Source organism: Suillus plorans, assembly GCF_016647745.1.
Source record: "Suillus plorans strain S12 chromosome Unknown HD556scaffold_3, whole genome shotgun sequence".
Taxonomy (NCBI): Eukaryota; Fungi; Basidiomycota; class Agaricomycetes; order Boletales; family Suillaceae; genus Suillus; species Suillus plorans.
In genome coordinates, this window is record NW_024537387.1 from 246,476 (window position 1) to 263,423 (window position 16,948).

Sequence of the window (16,948 nt, forward strand, 5' to 3'; positions counted from 1 at the left end):
TATCGATATCAGCTACACAAGCGGGGGGATTGTTTGCTGGCTGTATATCAGTGGCACTACACATAAGTACATCGACTGGAGGCAATGAGCGCGAACGTCCTGTTCACGACGGACTGTGTAGTGGGTGATTTAAAGTTCTACATTGTAGCAGTACCTTCCTCCATCAGACACAAGTGGGTGGCATACACTGGTCACGTCTTGGCATAATCTGGAGGTCTATGACAACCTTGTGTTGTTGTGAAAGTCAAAGCTACATATTTAATGAGCACAGGTGACTATCCAGTAAGGATTAACTCGCCGATAAGGGGTGGTTAACGACCTCCTAATATTTCCCGTTCTAACTGGGCCAAGAAGTTATCTGCCTCTGTCTTTGGTACCGAGTCATCAGTCCCTTTCTGCTTGCCTTTCCTCTTGTGTCGGTCTGAAGCATCAGTTATCTGCCTTTCCAGCGCCACTAACGGTCCAGACGTGTCTTGCGCCTCCAACGTTACAGCCTCTGAATTATCGGGCTCCAAACCTCGGCCTGCGAGGGTTTCGTCGCCTTTGACCTTCCTTCGTTTCGCATCTAATATCTTTCGTCTTTCCTCAATGTCCCTCTTCCGCTTCTCCATCGCCCTGCTCTTCGACGCGCCTGCGGTGATACTATCGTCACGCATGCCCTCCACCTCTCCCGGTTTAAGATCCACTGCACCAGCATCTTGTCTTATCTTCTCAGTTTCTATCCTCGCTGACTGCAGTTCTTCCATTTGTTGTCTCCTCGTCTCTTCGTCTCCAGAAAATTGATAGTACCCAGCGCCTTTAGCACGAACCTCCTTTGAAGCATCGTAGTGAGAAGACAATGGGTTATTGTCTTCCGAGTAAGCATCTTGAACTGCTTGGATGCGCTCCGCGGAAGGTTCGAATACCGGGAAGTAGTTGATGGGATTGTAAATGACGTCCCTCGAGAAAAAAAATAAGACTAGGATGATGAGGCCTCGCTGTTTAGCTTACTTGTCTTCATCTGGTATTGGTTCTGTATCCTCAGAACGCGGAAGTAAGTGCCGCGGAACTTCGGACCTGCGTCCTGTTCGTTGTCGTCCAAATTCATCTTCGTATTCAATGATTGGGTCATCCTAAACATTCCATGAGTATAATCCGAGAGGTTCCATCAAAAGTACCTACGTCATCTTGAGGCTGTTCGGGGATCGTCAATGATTCATCCATATCGTCACTGTCCGACTCAAAATGATCACTAGGTCCTCGAGAGTCAAACTAGACTCTGGACATCAGAAAGCCACTCAGCGAACACAAGTAACATACACACATCGACGAGCAAAGCCTCGTACTGCTTGTCAGTAAGGCCACCAGATTTCCCCTTGCGTAGTTTCTCGTAGATTTTCGCCTTCCTCTCCAAAACGGCCCGCCCAGACTCGATAGTCACCTTGCTGACTTCTTCCAGTTCTATGTCGCGCGCAGCGCGATTTTGGACGCCTTTATTAGAGCGACTCCATACGGTCGGTTTCTGCGTTATGCTTTTATTCAAGCCCTCCCGTGTCAATTACGGGATACGCTCACCTTGTCGGGCCTTTTGACACCTCCCACCGTGTATTTACTGCCTCCTGCAGCTTTGGTCCGAGTAAATTCATCTTCTTTCTTAGCGATTTCTGCTTTGAGGTCAAAGAATGAACTCGCACTGACACCTGCTGCTCTGGCTTTGTTAGTTGGCGCCGTCATCCCAGGAAGGTGAATTACTGTTGAATTATGGAGTCTTGGTAGAACTTCTACAGCTATGTGATATTACTAGCATACTATAGTAGGTGTCACGTGACTTGCAAACTATCAAGGCCTGCTATATCTCTTGCGCATCTCTCTCGCTGCCTGCGCCTCGATATCACATAACCTTACGTCTTAGAAAGCAAGCATCAGCAGGGGAAACACGTATAGCCGGACAAACTTGCGAAATAGACAAGGGAACATTTTAAGTCATAGTCTGGCAACTCGGCTCATAGTAGCAAGCTCTTCTTATGTAGGTGGTCCAATATATCTCTCCAGGCAGCTTTCCTCACGGGAAAGCTTTGCTTGCTGCATAGAAATCGTGTAAAGACCCCTTCCCCTAATCAGCATCCCATGCCTGTAATGAATTAACGTTTAATCAGAACATGCTGATAGGGACTTCTTCAGAGCCGGAAAAATAGCTAGACAGTGTGTGATGAGTGAGGCCCATTATTATATGACCAAGGCACAGTACCTTCTATCACAAAGAGCTAGCAGGACATCATCCGCATGACCTGGTAAGCGAACTATTTCACAGCCGGACAGCTGAATCCGGTCACTCCCTTGAATCACACGGAAGGCGGTTGCTTGTGCGACAATATAACATTTCCGTTATCGAACCAAGGACGAGACCGTTCTAGCGTGTTGCCATTTAATACTTGGGACTCGGAAGAGAGCATTAGTGTGGAAAATTTTGACTAGATGAGCAGCGTGTAAAGCGAGAATGGATATATGCTTCATCCATAGGGTCCCTAGAATTAATTTAAATCAGTTATCTAGGAAAATGTGGCGCAAGAGATGAGCAGAAAGAGGGGGAGCGCCAGATAGGTCTGATGCATGATACACGAGGAGACAGGACTGGCCATGACTGATATGTGCCCACGGAAGGGAAGTTGAGGGCAATATGGAACCGAGATACGATGCATGCCATCAACCGAAGGAAGGCAGAGCCACCAGCCATCTCCGAAAGACTTCGACATGAAGAGCGCCCAGCGATTCTAGCAACCGCCTGTGTTGTACAAACCGGATAAGCGAGGGCGACAACGCGAGAAGTTGCGTGCGGACGACGTGGATTGAACTGCACGAATCAAAGGTATCTTATGATTGTTCAGTACTTAATAGACGCTAAGGGGAGGAGGATGACATTCGTTTAGCATTTCATTTTAGATCAAGGGCACACAGAAAGCCAAAAAAGGTTAATCGCGGCATATGATGGCTGGAGTCCGGAAGTAAACGCGGACAGAAATGGTGAGATAAGATGCAACTGACGACGGTCATACTATCATGCACGCATAGTCACTGTTTTCGAATTCCACAGTTGAATGCATTCACAGATAGCGAATTGCATTACTGGGCCTATTGGTGCGATAGATGGGCCATTGAAGTAACGCTGTCACAGGTCGAGACTGACTGATAGACTGCTTAGCCTACTATGACTTGCACAATAGTTACTGATGAAGTGTGAGACGATGAAAAAAAATGCGATTGTACCATATCTAAATCATACAACAGAGCCGGCCTTAGCTGCAATACGGGGCCACAGGTCAACCTTAGAATTAGGGTTAGAGACCTAATCTTCCACATCTTGAAACGTAAACCTACACATTCTTTTGCGACAGGGCCAACGATGACGGAGCCCTTCATATCACCCTTGGGGTTAACAATAACACCGGCGTTGTCCTGTATAATTGGTTACATATGTAATAAGGGGAACAAAATTGTCTCGTACCTCGAAGTACAAGAAAACACCATCTCTCCGACGCCATGCCTTACGTTGGCGGACAACAACAGCGGGCATAGCTGCAAGTTAATTTCATCAGTACAGTTGATTGACACAACGTGCAGCATCAATACACACTTTTTTTCCTCAGTTCAGGTTTCCCCTTCTTTACTGATGCAACGACCATGTCACCAACACCAGCATCAGGCAATCTGTTCAGTCGTGCACCGAAACCATAAGGCTCGATTATGAATAGTGACTTGGCACCGCTGTTGTCGGCACAGTTGAGGACGGCACCAACAGGGAGACCAAGTGTCATACGGAATTTCTTTCCAGAGGCGCCAACTGAAAGTAGGGAATGAGATGTGAGCCATACATGTACACGGGAGAGCTACCGCGATCTTTCCCCATCGTATATGTTGCTGGATGCTTGCTGGATCTTGCGTGACCCCCGACTACCTGGGTATGCTCACTCACCAAAGTTTCAAACTGTACAGTTATACCGGAAACTCCCGGATGTACGATTCTGTACGTCCATGTGGCATGCTGTACCTCTTGGAGTGTGCACTCCTCACGCCTGCGTCCAGCCTCGCAGGCTGCGCTGCTGGTAACATACGTGAGCCGTAGAGACAAAACGAAGTCACGAAAGACGAGTTTCAACCCCAGCAAAGTTTTTCAGAAAGGTTTTCCTTAAATCTTGGCTCGATGACACAACCATATATATACCTTGTGGCTCTTTAATTAGCTCAATGATTCATATCCTTTTTAACAATTATTATTACATTCACCGACGTACAAATACAATACTATCATAAGTTGTAAACGTCATGTTTTGAGCTGGAGTTATTCTCCACAGGCGGCCGAGAATCGAGATACAGAGGCCAGTGTTGCAGGACCACGCTGTATGCGTTCCCAGATATGTAACAATGAATAATGATGGTATCACTTGAGCGTATCCAATAATAATCGATGCAGGCCGAAATTACGGGCAGCGTGCAGACCACGAGGAGATCGTAAATGGTATCGATCAAGGTTACGCCAGTGCAGAACGATCGCATGATTATCTACATTTTACGGTGATTATATGTTAACTACTACAAGACAAACAACGTTCGGCAACATCGAATGCCGCGGGGGTGCGGTGGCCGGCCTCGCTCCACCCCGCCTCCCTGCCTCCAGGCTCCTTCACTGGCGTATCTGCATTATGAAGAATTATACATGATGCAGACCTGAGGCCTGAGGGTCTGATCATACATATGGTCGATAGTATATCATTACGTCGATTTCAAGCATATTTGTGTGTCAATTTGCACAGTACGACCTAGCTATTTCATATTATGGAAACAACTACGAAATGTGAATCAGCTCGAGGGACGTAGAATTTTAGGACGGAATAATATCCTTCCCACCGGGCCTGGGAGTGCAAATTGGCGTATGAGTTTGTTTAATTTAGAAAGTCTTGGGCACTTCGGGAGACAGGCCTGCCCATTGCTGAGTATAATGTATGCTAATTGAAATCAGTACCGTCCCATTGCAAGAAAATTGTTGGAAATGAGTGAGTCATAACGGTTTCGCAAAGCTACAGACTAGGTCAGCTACATACTCTAGAAATCAATCGAAAGGGAATACTAACGTGGCATCAATTTGCTTGACCTGAGGAAGCGCAAGCATTATCTTCCGTCTGTAACCTGTACCTTCGGCCTGCTGACAAGGATTGCCTTCCAGGTAAATCGTTTCAAGGGATGCCATATTCTTGAGCTGCGGTTCGAGAGCTCGCAGATCAGCAATCTTGTTGTTGTTGAGCTGACCATGAAATGAGATTTGAGTTCTGTCGTAGTCAAGAAACACCTACCCAGAGCTCCTCTATGGATACTAGATGCGAAATATTTTCGATCGCTGGAACAAAGTTCGCACCAATGTCGAGTGTTCTCAGCTTTGTCTGCGCAAAAGCTTAAGCATGACGGCGAACAATTGACTGAATACCTACATTGTTCTCGAGACCTTCCAAACGCTCGACCCCATTGTGGCTCAAGTAGAGCTCTTCTAACTCAGCCAATTGGTCCAGACCCTCGATCTTTGTGATCCTGTTAGACTGAAGAGACAATATTTTCAGTCTGCTTAGTGTACTCAGATTCTGTTGTATCGTGTGACCGTGAGCATTAAACTACGATAGTGCGAAACCACTGCACCTCTAGTTTAGTGAGCTTGTTTTTTCCAAGCCACAATTCCTCCAGGTTGACCAACGCATCCAACCCTTCGATATGCTGGAGTACCAGCGTGAGCTACCCCTTGGAATGATCGGTTGATCGGTGCAAATTACCCGTATTCTATTTCCCCCAAGTTCAAGACTTCTTAATGTCGCTCCAACAGATTCCAAGCCAGTGATTTTGGAGATCTTGTTTTGAACGAAATACACGGTCTTCAAGGAACGTAGATGCGACAGTGCCTCCGGCACTTGTCGTAGAAGGTTGAATGAAAGGTCCAGAACGCTATGCAACGTAAGAATACTTGAAGCTGAAGAACCGTTACTCACGTTAGAGCAGACATACTGTCTAATGCATCTCCCAAAGTCTTGAGTTTATTATCGTACAGGTCAAGCTCTTCAAGCTGCGTGAGCAGCTTAAAGATCTCTGGATCTAGATGCGATATAACGTTTTGTCTGAGGCATAACTTTTTCAGATGCCTTGCGAACCGATCAAGTCGAAGATTAGCCAAAGAGCTCAATCGCGAGTGTACGAGTTCTAATTCCTAGTCATGCCGTATGCCTCGATTAGGTAGACAACGAAAGACCGTGTAAGTACGCACGTCAGTTTCGTCCGGAAAGTCTTCCAACAGATCACCATCATTTGCTTGCGATCCATCTGCCTCGGCTTCCCCATCGGAGTCACCATCTACTGCAGGAGGTGGTAATGCAACACGAGCTGTGGGGCTAACGGGTCATTGAAGATACGTGATCCGGAGCTTGGCATCGGAGCTCACCGCTCAACGACTACGGTTTTGTTATGACTCGCGGATTCCACTGATTGTTCATCCGGCCGGTGCATGATGAGATATACAAGTGTCAACGAGCCAAGGAAGGAACGATATAGATCCGTAGCGGCCTTTAATATGCTACTTACATAAAGCGTGGCTTCTTGTGGCTGTGTAGAAGGAATGACGAGTTTGTTTGCAAAACCTTTGACTAGTCTTGTTGAAATTCTGGTCATATGGGTGCAATGAGACCAATAGATGATAGAATCTTAGCTGCGTCCAGAATCTGTCAGGCAGGTCTCCCTCATGATTTAGCTGACTTGACGCTGACACTCCATAAAAGAAAATTATTCAGGGCGATCCTTAGCCATCCGATGCGAGTTGATCGGCGTAGCAAGTTTTTGAGGATCGCGATTTCAAGACCAGAAACGTGGGCAAGCGCGAGTACAATCGATGGTCCGACCGCAACCAAACTTCCAATCTCATGATTTCAAATTAGCGTGTCCACTACGATAAAACTACACAAGGCATGTATCCATGTGTTGGTTGCGCTATGTAAGTCCAAAAGGAACAACCAGGCGAATTGCATCAATAAATAATTTTGGCAAGGAAGGTGTGCTTGCACCATTGGCCGAAAGAAATGAACCGGAAACATAAAAATACCGAAACGTTGCATTTCACAGAAACAGGGCCAAGGTGTCGCATAACGCTTGTATGAGCTTCAAGTCGTTTGATTTGACGGGGCGCGGTCACCGGAATCTGCTACGCTCTGGTGAGGGAGGCAGTGAAGTCAGGTGGCGATCCTGCGTTTTTGCCCGTTCAAAAGTGGTTGAGTTTGACGAGGGCGAGGGATAAGGGTGATATGACCCGCTGCGAGACGATGAGCCAGGCACATCATCTTGTCCTCGTGGTGGACGGAGAGTCAGTTGACCCGAAGATAGCGGAGATGGGGAAGGTTGAAAAGGGCTGGACGCGTGATAAGGGAATGTACGACCATCAACTCGTGGTTGATGATGCGACGGTCCAGAGGAAGGGTGGTAATGAACAAAATTGAGACCAGGCAACGGAGGCGATGGCGAAGGTCGATTATCTTCTGGTGCTACAGGGCTTGGTTGAGAATAAGGTTCACTTCCAGATCCAGAGCCAACAGATGATGGGGAAGCATATGTGTTCCCTTCAGCAGGACCGCGACGGGTCGTCGTAGCCGCGCCAGCAATAGGTATCGGAGGAGTGGACGGCACCGCAGACTCTTCATTAGCCGTAATGACACCGGTCTTGTCTTTCTTCCGACGCTGTGTCGACACCACGTGCCCTTCCTTCTTGGCACGAGAACGGGCGTAGCGCAAGCCGCATCTGGTCAATGAAACAGAAAACAAGTAAATATTAGTAAGTAGTTCCGTCGCATGTTGTGGTATCACCCACGCGTTACAGAGCTCCTTCCTGCCACTGGGGCCCTTCCTCCATTCAGGACTAGACGTTGCCTTGCAACTACTGCATTTGAGAACACCCAAAGGGCGATTGTTGGTGCTACGTGGCAGGGTGTCCTTATGTGTTCCGGGACTCACTCGGTGTCTTGGAGGTGGTACAGTGTCGATACCGCAGGGCGGCGCCGGCGGTACGCTAGCCTCGAAGGCCTCAAAGGCGGCCTTAGTACTGTAGTCCTCAGGACTAGGTGTGGCTTGATAATTACTTAAAGACGCTCTGTTCTCGCCATAAATTGGAGATGGCGATGGTCTCGAGTAAGGTGACTCGCGCAAGGTGCATGATGACGATGGGAGGGATGCCATCGAATGTGCAGGGCTTTGAGCAGGCCACCTGTTAAACTGAGAAAGCGAGGAAGAAGGCTCTGAGTAACTCCCCCAGGGCGAGTGAGAGTATTGGGACGTCAAGGACTGCGTGTAGTGTCCGTAAGGTTGTGGCATTGAGGTAGACACAGGCGGGAGTGTGTACGGGCTTGCCGACAGGTCATAGGGGTGATGTTGGCTGTGTGCAGGCATGTAGGCGTCTGTGGACCTCGTGAACGGCTGAGACTGAGAATAAGAGACAGACAAGCTCCGCGAAGCAGGCTGTTGAATGGTGTGGCATGCAAACGTTATTGAACCTATATCCGCTTGCTTAATAGAAGCACATGGACTTCATCAAGGAAGCGCTTACCATGAGGGATGAACACGCTTTCTACTTCGCCTATTCCAGGCATTGTATCTTGGATTCTCCAACGTCTCGTGCAACTCGTCTTCGCACTATTATCCCGAGTGGACGTCTGAATGCCCACCGCTCGCCTTGCAAAGTCTTTCGCTCCTGGCATACCAGGATATTCTTGGCTGCTGTCCGATGGCCAGCTCAACAGAAGACGACAGTCCTGCTGGTTGTAATTAGAGTTGAACAAGATCTGGAATACCCTAGTTGTGGCGGTTGATTGAGGAAAGTAATATAGAAGCCGCTGTTGCAATAGCGTTATCTGTTCTGGGTGCATGCATGGCGTGCCACACCAATTTGTCCATGGAGTTCTGTGATGTTCATCATTGTCACCAGGTTCAAGATCGACGACTGCGTGGATAAAGCATAACACGAGGCCCTCTGCAGCCCAGTTAATGACGATGTCGACGACCATGTAGTGGGCATCCACGGAAACCTTGTCACCATCAGGCCACGGTTGGGTAGGCCCTTGGTGACCGAGGATGCGACGGATACGAGCGAGACGACAATACCTGACCCTGGAAAAGATGAGGTCAGGATAAATCCACTTACACTTGGAATCGCTTACCTGGTAACACTACCATGCATCGTCCTTTGTTCAAGAGCTTCTGCTAGATCTGCTCGCGCAGTAGCCTGCTCTTCGGGGTGAACAAAGGATAGGAGGGACTTGCCAATGAGCAAGTCGGCCTGGGTTTCGAGATGACTTGCAAGAACAGGATCCAGATAGACGAAATCCAATTCGGACGATAATAGAGACCAGTCTAAAGGTGCCACAAAGTGCAAAATCGTGGTTAGCGAAATCATTGACGATCAAGAGAAAATTACAGGATTGTGATCGGTTTGTGAAGGTTCCGAAACAATCGGAGTGGAGACCCTTTAGGGAATAATAGAGTTTTGTAAACTTACAGCATCTAGTCTCGCCAACTTTTGGCAAAGATTGAGACATGACAATGTCGGGAAAAGGTGGAAAGGGTGTTGAAGTTGAGAGGGCGGACATGCCCTGATGAGGATACCCTTCCAAGGAGGAAAGGGGTAGATGGGATCTGTTTGGCTGGTTATGTATGGAAGAGAAGTCGCCCATGGGCTGGGTTACATGTTCAAGGCCTCGTTGCGTTGGCACGAGGAAGCTCATGGCTAGAAGCTTGAAAAACGAAGTCCCGTAAAGAGACCGCCAATAATAGTTTACAGTATGTTACAATCAGTGGGTCCGAGTTGGTAGACAAACGGAGGTTGAACTCGGGATCGACGGGCCTTGAGAGTTACAACAATCGATCGAGTACTAGTAGGAGCGGGCACATTCGTCTAGGACGGAAGGAGGGTCCGTATAGTCTCAAAATTGACTTTCAGGTTCGACTTTAGTGCAACTTGTTTTTAAACTAAATATCTCCGCTGATTTTATATCAGAACTCAGACTCCGTTTAATTCGCCTGCCGTTCCATACCTCAGAAGGCACAAAATTCGTAAATTTGAGAGGCAGTACCACAGCGTGCTACGCTTTCTAACGAATCCTCATGACGGTGCCGAGCTCACCCAGGGGAAGTTCCGATCAGCATAGATCCGAGATTTTAAACGAACCAACTCCCACAAATTTCCTACCGTTAGAAGCATTCAAAAATTTTCCGTAGCCTGCGGGCTCCTCGGCGCAGATTGACTCCATCTTCAGTGACCGGAAATGAAGGGCTTGTGCACTTGGTGTGCCGATTGTGGCAAAAAGTTGGTCCCGTATTTAAGCCTGAATTCCCATTTTGGGACGTCTTCTTTATCGACGTCCTTTTACCAAACCAGTCGCTGATTGAGCCCCATCCGCATCGATGCCCGTCCCAGCACGAGTTCAACCAGGAAAGAACATTTGGGTAGCTGCAGGTGATGGCGATTTAGTTAGGGTTCGGGTACGTAACTCGTCTTCGCTTACGGTACGTGCCAAGCTTATCTCGTTCCTTCAGGAACTTGTTGAACAGCAATGCAGGTGTCATCTCATAGTTCACATGGTCAGGTCTGATCCGGTCCCTCCCAGCCACGTCGCCCAATGCTCCTGATGAATTCACGTATACTCCCATGCACGCTGCGGCCTCATACGGGCAGCTTGAGACCCTCGCGTACCTGTTCTCTCAAGGTCAGTGATAAGATCATTCATTGACCATAAAAAACTTACCTTCCAAGCACAGGAGGAGACGTTAATGTCACCGACGAAGACGGGGATACACCGCTATATGCTGCTGAAAATACCGAGACGGCACAATGGCTATTGGACCACGGATCCACATTAGACCATCAGAATAATGATGGTGTCTCCGTGCGTGAGCTTAGGAATCATCTATCACCTTTTTGCTGATATAAAATACACATCAGCCTGTTGAACATTTACAAGAGAACTTTCCCGAAATTGCTGCATACCTGCAGTCGCGCCTAAATCCTTCCTCATGTGTGATCCCTGGGGCGGTGTCGCCCTCGCGACCTTCTCAATATCAGCAAGACATCGCAACAGAGTCTCTCACGTCATCGCTTATGCAGTCTGTTCATGATATCATGCAGCGGTCTGAAGCAGACGGCAGGGATCCTGATGAGGAGCTGAGACAAGTCGTTGGCAGAATAGTGTTTGAAGGAGTTGTAGCAGGGTATGACATGACAACGGATAGTAGTGACGCTGCGCATCTTTCCGAAGCTAATGGGGTCAAGAGACCTCGAACGGATGGTAGTAATTAATTGTCTACTCGCCACCATGGCACCAATGTGGATCCATGGTAGTACATACTACGTACATAGCTTCCTGGCTGTTTCACTGCTCAAAACGAATAACCCGATCGGATGATCGTCGCAAACGATTAAACACTGATCATGATCACAGTCGATCAAATCAGCCGTCACTCGAGGGACGTTATCCGTAAAAAGTTACCATCCTTGGAGACAACAGTTACTTGTTTAAGACATTTCTTCGTATGTTATGGAAGTGGAATCTAAAATACCTGGGACTCGGATGTCCGCAGCCGGAGTGAACTTCGGGTGTGTATGCCCAGACTTGGCACAGCCCAGCGCCAACCTGCACCAACTCCGTTAATTCCTTTCGAATTTATCCGATCGAAGCTGTTCACGTTCGTGGAGTGAGAATAGATGGGAACGTCAAGTTTCCGAGGAAGTTCGTTGATTACGACGACGCAGTGTTCGATGGTGACTAGGGCATTGAAGCTATGCTTTTGTGGTGTCTTTTTGTCTATGACCATCAGTTTTGGGGTGATTATCTATTGGCACAGCAGAAAACCTGTGTCATGCAGATATATCCATGGAGATCCCACGGGTATGGGCATGAGCTGGCACGAGTCCTTTGGATTTCACCCGACATCAATCGTGACTTGTCTGAGAAGCAAAACATAGGCCTTCTACACGAACACGTTTGCGGGCGTAGAGATTCGGAAAGTCGCGAAATGAGTAGAAGAGTGAGCAAGAATGAAGAGGGTCGCTAGGGCTTGCAAGGGTTTGGAGACCTTAAATTTGTGATTTCAGCGTCCAACGAAAACAAGTTCAGATATAAAAACGCGACACGACGCGTTTATGAACACGCGCTCCTTCAGATTACCTTTTTAGGATACTCATCATTACTTCTCTTCCCCCATGGCAGACCAAGTTGCAGGCTTAGCTTCTTGTTTCAGTTTCGAAGACATTTCACAAGCATCTGCACGCACCGATGGATCCGATAAGACTCCAGTTCTGAAATTAATCAGGGAAAGTCAAACCAAGGGTTATGACTTTGTCTGTCTTCCTTTGACTACCCCAAAATGGAGAGAGCGATGGAGAAATATGTGCATCGTGCCATCAGCAAGTGCAAATGAAGCTGATGAAAATGCAACTGCAGAACAGCAGGCAGAGGCATGGAGGAAAGCACCGTCTTTCCTGCACGAGGAGGTGACCATCTCAACACTTGGTAAGTGAGATCAACAAACAACCAATCGTGCATCCTAAGTGGCAATGCGATAGATGAGGCGGTACCTGTACTTGTGATGGTGTCAGACTGGCTTCAGCTTGACTCAACAGATGACTGGGTTAGGCATGATTCCGAGATCGTGAGTCCATTCTGTGAAAAAAAAATCATGTTTACGGGCGTTGTGGAGCTATCTTCTCGGAGCTTATTTTTCGGCACTAACCCGAATCTGATTTTTCAGGCATTGCGCCAGGAAGTGGCCTACGCGTCATACCTCAATGTTCAGACGGTCATTTTACCTCCACCTAGGCATCGATCACAAGTCGCATCATATGCGCGCGCCGTAAATGAATGTCTCAAAAGTACGACCTTTACGAACTTCTCGATACGCCTTCCTATCTACGATCCTGCTGTCTTTCAACCGAAAGAATCGCCAATTATTCCTCCTTCGATAACGAGCACATCGTCGACCCCATCTGCACCATCAACACCGAAAATTGTGATCCCGCGAGCTTCCACGTCAAAATCCTTGAAGGCTGCGCGGGCTCCCGAAGGAGAGATAAACGCAACTTGGGAAATGTGGGACATAATACGCACACTGTGTGACTATAATACACGCTTGACGCTCAGTATGCATTCACTTTACGTCTTGGAACAGTACTTGACGAACTGAATTCCAGCGCTCGATCTCACCCCGCCATTACCTTCTAATGCCGGCATCCTCAACAGATGGATGGCTGAACCTGTTCACCATATATTCCTCCCCGCGTCCACGTTTATCGCGAATGTGAAGGGCTACCCTGTTCTTCCCAAGGGTACACAATCCTTTCTACGCAATAGCATGGCAGTGAGTTAGGCACGTATTTTTGCTATTGGGCAGATGATGAACCAAGAATCGGCTAGCATCACCCTATCGTCATCATGTCAGGGGTTAGTTCGGGGTTACACACCAAAGGTGGCGAATCAGCATATGCACAATATGTGCGACATGTCGAGAAGACAAGCTCGGCTGTTCAGGCAGCGATGACGGCAGGGACAGTTGAGCACTTCGCTCAGGGTTATCAAGACTACCTCCAGAACCCCCTACAAGTTGATATATACACCTCATTTCCGCATGCTATCGTACTGATGTCTGCCTAGCCGCTGATGGACAACCTCCAGAGCATTACGTATCAGACATTCGAACAGGACCCTGTGAAATACCGCAATTATGAAGAAGTGCGTTTCATCTATTATGAACCGAAGTTGTACAGTGACACGTGAAATCTGTAGGCCGTGTATCACGCGTTGATGGACTGGCCTGATAGTGACCACATGTGCGAATCACATTTGGCATGTATTACAAGGCTTAACCCTTCTTCGCAGTGTGATTTGCGTTGCTGGGGCAGGCCGTGGCCCCCTTGTTGAACGAAGTTTGACGGCCATCAAGAGATCGGGAAGAAGTGCCTTCGTGTACGCAGTTGAGAAGAACCCAAATGCCTTTGTGACGTCTGTTTGGCTCTCATTATCTTCACATTGACGTCTGACTGTAAGCAGGCTTCAGGGCCGGAAACAGAATGAATGGGGTAACTCTGTGCAGCTGTTCTTTGGCGACATGCGGCATGTAGAGCTCCCTGAGCAAGTGGACATCCTCATCACTGAATTACTCGGTTCGTTCGGCGATAACGAGCTAAGTCCGGAGTGTCTCGACGGCGCAATGAGGTTTTTGAAACGTATGGATTGTTTACGCTCATCACCCATTTCGCTAACCGTTCTCCAGCTGATGGCATCTCCATCCCATCGTCGTACAGCGCCCATCTCGCTCCGCTATCTTCATCGAAGTTATACAATAGCGCGCGAATCAGTAGAGAAATCAAAGGCATGGAAACACCATATGTGGTGATGTTCCAAAATGTCAACATCTTGAGTGGGGATGGCGGAGGAGTATCAGGCCGCTGCGGGTCTATGATTCAACAATGCTGGGAATTTGAGCATCCGCGAAAAGATGCGACCGTCGATGAACGAGGTGAACCTGAATAGCGGATCTTCGGGCCAGACGGACGCTAATTATGCCGAGTGTCTAGGCTTACCCCTGACAAATAGTCACAATGTCCGCTCTGCTAAGCTGTCGTTCCATATCCCTCATGCTGGGGTTATGCACGGGCTTGCAGGTTATTTCGAGGCCGTCCTGTATGGGCATGTTGGTCTTAGTATTCATCCGCATAGTAAAGATCGGGTATCGAAGGACATGCTGAGCTGGTTCCCGTTATTCTTCCCATTCAAAGTAGGTGTTATCATCAACATTCTCTAGTGGCTCTGGCTCTTATTGACATTCATTCGCCTAGGAACCTCTGTACCTACCTAGCAACTCAGAACTGCACGTATCAATCTGGCGACTTACAGATGAGCGGCAGGTATGGTACGAGTGGTACGCCGAGTCGTTTTTGCCCGTGTTCAATTCTTCATCGTCACCTGAACACTCTGAGGATACGTCAGGGGATGGGTCTTTCTTCGCATGTACCTCGACTCATGTTGCGGTCCCGAGTCCTGTGATCGACGCTGTTGATGTATTTCCATCTTTAGAGCGTTCTGAATTGCGCAAGAGTGGAGAAGAATCACCAAGGTCTACTGCGGGGGTCATTAAAATTGGACAGACGTCGCTACACAATCCTGGAGGCCGAAGTAGTTGGATTGGATTATGAGGTAAATTTTACTGCCGTGCACGCATACACGCAGGGTGATTGTGAAACATGCGATGTTACATAACAAGATTGTCTGTGCCCCAAAAATAACTATTTGTGACGGAAGCATTGAGGTGTAATTATACTTCATATGGTCTCAATCATCTAAAGTTAACGTGACGATCGTTGCAGAACAATAGCGCTTTTAACTCCACAAAGTCTCGCATAAACGCCTTGTTAGCCTCAACAAGTTTCGTTGCATGTGAATGCACTTTAGTGTCAGCCAATTTTTCAGTATCAGCACCAGTTTGCGGCTGACTATCAGTTCAAATCGATAGTTCGCGGAGATTTAAAAATGATTCTGCCGTGGTATCGGCAGCGCACCAGACTTTCAAACTCCGCCAAGCCTTAAGAGTGCCGTGGTAACAGTAACATTCTATTTCATCTCTCGCTCTCTTATTTTCTCGAATAAAAAAAAAATACCCGACCCGCTATTCGCGACGCGTTCGTTCAGCATAACTATTTGACGATGAAGTTCACCACCGTTTTCGTGGCCCTCGTTTCCGCCGTTCCGGTTGTCTTTGGTCTTACCATCAACACACCGTACGTGTTCTCTCTTAGATCTCCTTGTACGCGCGAGAGTGCTCATCGTGTGGTGCAGGGCCAATGTTGTTGAATGCCGTATGTACTTTGCTGTGAATTAGTATCACGCTCTAACATTGCTTGTCCTCAGAGCCCATTTTGTTTAGTTGGTCTGGTGGACAGTCTCCCTACTACTTGACTCTCGTGCCTGGTATGTTGACGTTTGATTGATTACGTGTCGCTTTATTAATTCGCATCGCAGGCGGGCAATCAATGGCGTCACCTGTTAGCGATTATCCTTGTACTGAAGCTAACTGGCCGTCCTGAGACATTTTCTAACAGATCAAGTCCTTCCCTACACAAACGGGCACATCCTATACGTGGAACGTTGATCTTCAAGCTAACACTATCTTGTGAGTTACTCTCTGGCATTCTTGGAGACGTCTAGCTAACACCGGGATCCAGTAACATCGCTCTGAAGGACAGTACCGGCAGTACCGCATACTCTGACATCGTCACTATCATGCCTGGCAGCGACACCTCCTGCCTGAACACAGCAGTAGATGAGAGTGGTTCGTCGAGTGGTAGCGCCGTTGCCAGTGGCACCTCTACTCCGACCGCTGGGTAAGTTGTGATTATTGCGTGGGCTTTAGCGGCTACTAAGTCATGTACTCACTTAGATCTTCCGCGTCCGCATCTGGTACAAGCTCTTCTGCTGCTAAAACTTCTGCCACTACCACTGCATCCGCTGGTACGACCCAGAAGACTGGCGCTGCCAGTACCCTGTCTGTCTCTTCGGCAATGGGTGTTGCTGGTGTGATGGGTCTCGTTGGTGCTGCTCTCTTCTAAGCATGTTGATAGTACGGACACGATCATGACGCGCGATGGACTGTTTTATTTGATACATATCACCTGTCTTTCCTCGTTTCATATTATTCATACTTTAGTCACTTGTTTTTGTTCCAATGTGCCCTACTTTGTGCTCCTTTGTGCATTATAAAAGAGCATCATTCATTTGTCACTATTAACTCATCCCCTGGTGTGAAATGACCATCGCGAAATCACTGAGCGCAGTGTCTGACATGACCAGATTGATTGTGCGGGTTTGAATAGTAACACGTGACCAGTCGCGTAGACTTTCAAGCGAATTTCTGT

At 47.9% G+C, this 16,948-nt stretch overlaps 7 protein-coding genes across 7 annotated transcripts; 3 read left to right on the forward strand and 4 right to left on the reverse strand.

Annotated features, from left to right (window-relative positions):
• Nucleotides 1-121: 121 nt before the first annotated feature.
• HD556DRAFT_1477389 (uncharacterized protein) lies at nt 122-1,713 on the reverse strand (the record flags this gene model as incomplete). Its single annotated transcript, XM_041308553.1, has 5 exons — nt 122-939; nt 991-1,112; nt 1,162-1,251; nt 1,304-1,501; nt 1,555-1,713. 5 exons carry the CDS (start codon nt 1,711-1,713, stop codon nt 312-314), a joined length of 1,197 nt encoding a protein of 398 aa, XP_041166395.1. The 3' UTR covers nt 122-311.
• Nucleotides 1,714-2,899: 1,186 nt separating this feature from the next.
• Nucleotides 2,900-4,261, reverse strand: HD556DRAFT_1326285 (60S ribosomal protein L17/L23). Its single transcript, XM_041301542.1, has 5 exons — nt 3,868-4,261; nt 3,611-3,817; nt 3,482-3,552; nt 3,355-3,432; nt 2,900-3,301 (listed from the first exon to the last, which is right to left on the reverse strand). The coding sequence occupies exons 1-5, from the start codon at nt 3,881-3,883 to the stop codon at nt 3,254-3,256; spliced, it is 420 nt and encodes a 139-aa protein (XP_041166396.1). The 5' UTR covers nt 3,884-4,261; the 3' UTR covers nt 2,900-3,253.
• Nucleotides 4,262-5,083: 822 nt separating this feature from the next.
• Nucleotides 5,084-6,516, reverse strand: HD556DRAFT_1428984 (L domain-like protein; the record flags this gene model as incomplete). The annotated part of the gene is made up of 8 exons (XM_041304771.1): nt 5,084-5,275; nt 5,325-5,411; nt 5,460-5,606; nt 5,662-5,736; nt 5,793-5,961; nt 6,006-6,220; nt 6,278-6,401; nt 6,452-6,516. The coding sequence occupies 8 exons, from the start codon at nt 6,514-6,516 to the stop codon at nt 5,084-5,086; spliced, it is 1,074 nt and encodes a 357-aa protein (XP_041166397.1).
• A 544-nt stretch (nt 6,517-7,060) lies between these two features.
• HD556DRAFT_480302 (uncharacterized protein) lies at nt 7,061-10,009 on the reverse strand. The gene is made up of 5 exons (XM_041310728.1): nt 9,545-10,009; nt 9,207-9,399; nt 8,597-9,156; nt 7,865-8,543; nt 7,061-7,795 (listed from the first exon to the last, which is right to left on the reverse strand). Exons 1-5 carry the CDS (start codon nt 9,768-9,770, stop codon nt 7,192-7,194), a joined length of 2,262 nt encoding a protein of 753 aa, XP_041166398.1. The 5' UTR covers nt 9,771-10,009; the 3' UTR covers nt 7,061-7,191.
• A 440-nt stretch (nt 10,010-10,449) lies between these two features.
• On the forward strand, nt 10,450-11,341 carry HD556DRAFT_1436958 (ankyrin repeat-containing domain protein; the record flags this gene model as incomplete). Its single annotated transcript, XM_041305629.1, has 4 exons — nt 10,450-10,551; nt 10,619-10,751; nt 10,804-10,931; nt 10,988-11,341. The coding sequence occupies 4 exons, from the start codon at nt 10,450-10,452 to the stop codon at nt 11,339-11,341; spliced, it is 717 nt and encodes a 238-aa protein (XP_041166399.1).
• Nucleotides 11,342-12,174: 833 nt separating this feature from the next.
• On the forward strand, nt 12,175-15,414 carry HD556DRAFT_1516799 (PRMT5-domain-containing protein). The gene is made up of 12 exons (XM_041309081.1): nt 12,175-12,554; nt 12,608-12,693; nt 12,793-13,180; nt 13,232-13,398; nt 13,455-13,640; nt 13,692-13,769; nt 13,824-13,867; nt 13,917-14,039; nt 14,088-14,263; nt 14,311-14,556; nt 14,615-14,814; nt 14,876-15,414. The coding sequence occupies exons 1-12, from the start codon at nt 12,245-12,247 to the stop codon at nt 15,230-15,232; spliced, it is 2,361 nt and encodes a 786-aa protein (XP_041166400.1). The 5' UTR covers nt 12,175-12,244; the 3' UTR covers nt 15,233-15,414.
• Nucleotides 15,415-15,656: 242 nt separating this feature from the next.
• Nucleotides 15,657-16,904, forward strand: HD556DRAFT_1523321 (uncharacterized protein). Its single transcript, XM_041309213.1, has 7 exons — nt 15,657-15,814; nt 15,873-15,892; nt 15,945-16,004; nt 16,056-16,078; nt 16,136-16,206; nt 16,259-16,417; nt 16,474-16,904. The coding sequence occupies exons 1-7, from the start codon at nt 15,741-15,743 to the stop codon at nt 16,640-16,642; spliced, it is 576 nt and encodes a 191-aa protein (XP_041166401.1). The 5' UTR covers nt 15,657-15,740; the 3' UTR covers nt 16,643-16,904.
• The last annotated feature ends 44 nt before the right edge of the window (nt 16,905-16,948 follow it).

Bases quoted from the DNA above. Each gene is read 5' to 3' on its own strand.
- HD556DRAFT_1516799 (XM_041309081.1), top strand. From the start codon at position 12,245: ATGGCAGACCAAGTTGCAGGCTTAGCTTCTTGTTTCAGTTTCGAAGAC. The intron at 13,399-13,454 runs GTGAGTTAGGCA...AGAATCGGCTAG, and splicing joins TTCTACGCAATAGCATGGCA to CATCACCCTATCGTCATCAT. The intron at 14,040-14,087 runs GTCTGTTTGGCT...GACTGTAAGCAG, and splicing joins AACCCAAATGCCTTTGTGAC to GCTTCAGGGCCGGAAACAGA.
- HD556DRAFT_480302 (XM_041310728.1), bottom strand. From the start codon at position 9,770: ATGAGCTTCCTCGTGCCAACGCAACGAGGCCTTGAACATGTAACCCAG. The intron at 9,157-9,206 runs GTAAGCGATTCC...CATCTTTTCCAG, and splicing joins ATGCATGGTAGTGTTACCAG to GGTCAGGTATTGTCGTCTCG. The intron at 8,544-8,596 runs GTAAGCGCTTCC...AAGCGGATATAG, and splicing joins AAGCGTGTTCATCCCTCATG to GTTCAATAACGTTTGCATGC.
- HD556DRAFT_1523321 (XM_041309213.1), top strand. From the start codon at position 15,741: ATGAAGTTCACCACCGTTTTCGTGGCCCTCGTTTCCGCCGTTCCGGTT. The intron at 15,815-15,872 runs GTACGTGTTCTC...CGTGTGGTGCAG, and splicing joins GGTCTTACCATCAACACACC to GGCCAATGTTGTTGAATGCC. The intron at 16,079-16,135 runs GTTAGCGATTAT...ATTTTCTAACAG, and splicing joins GGCAATCAATGGCGTCACCT to ATCAAGTCCTTCCCTACACA.
- HD556DRAFT_1326285 (XM_041301542.1), bottom strand. The intron at 3,553-3,610 runs GTGTGTATTGAT...ATTAACTTGCAG, and splicing joins ACCTGAACTGAGGAAAAAAA to CTATGCCCGCTGTTGTTGTC. The intron at 3,433-3,481 runs GTACGAGACAAT...CCAATTATACAG, and splicing joins GTGTTTTCTTGTACTTCGAG to GACAACGCCGGTGTTATTGT.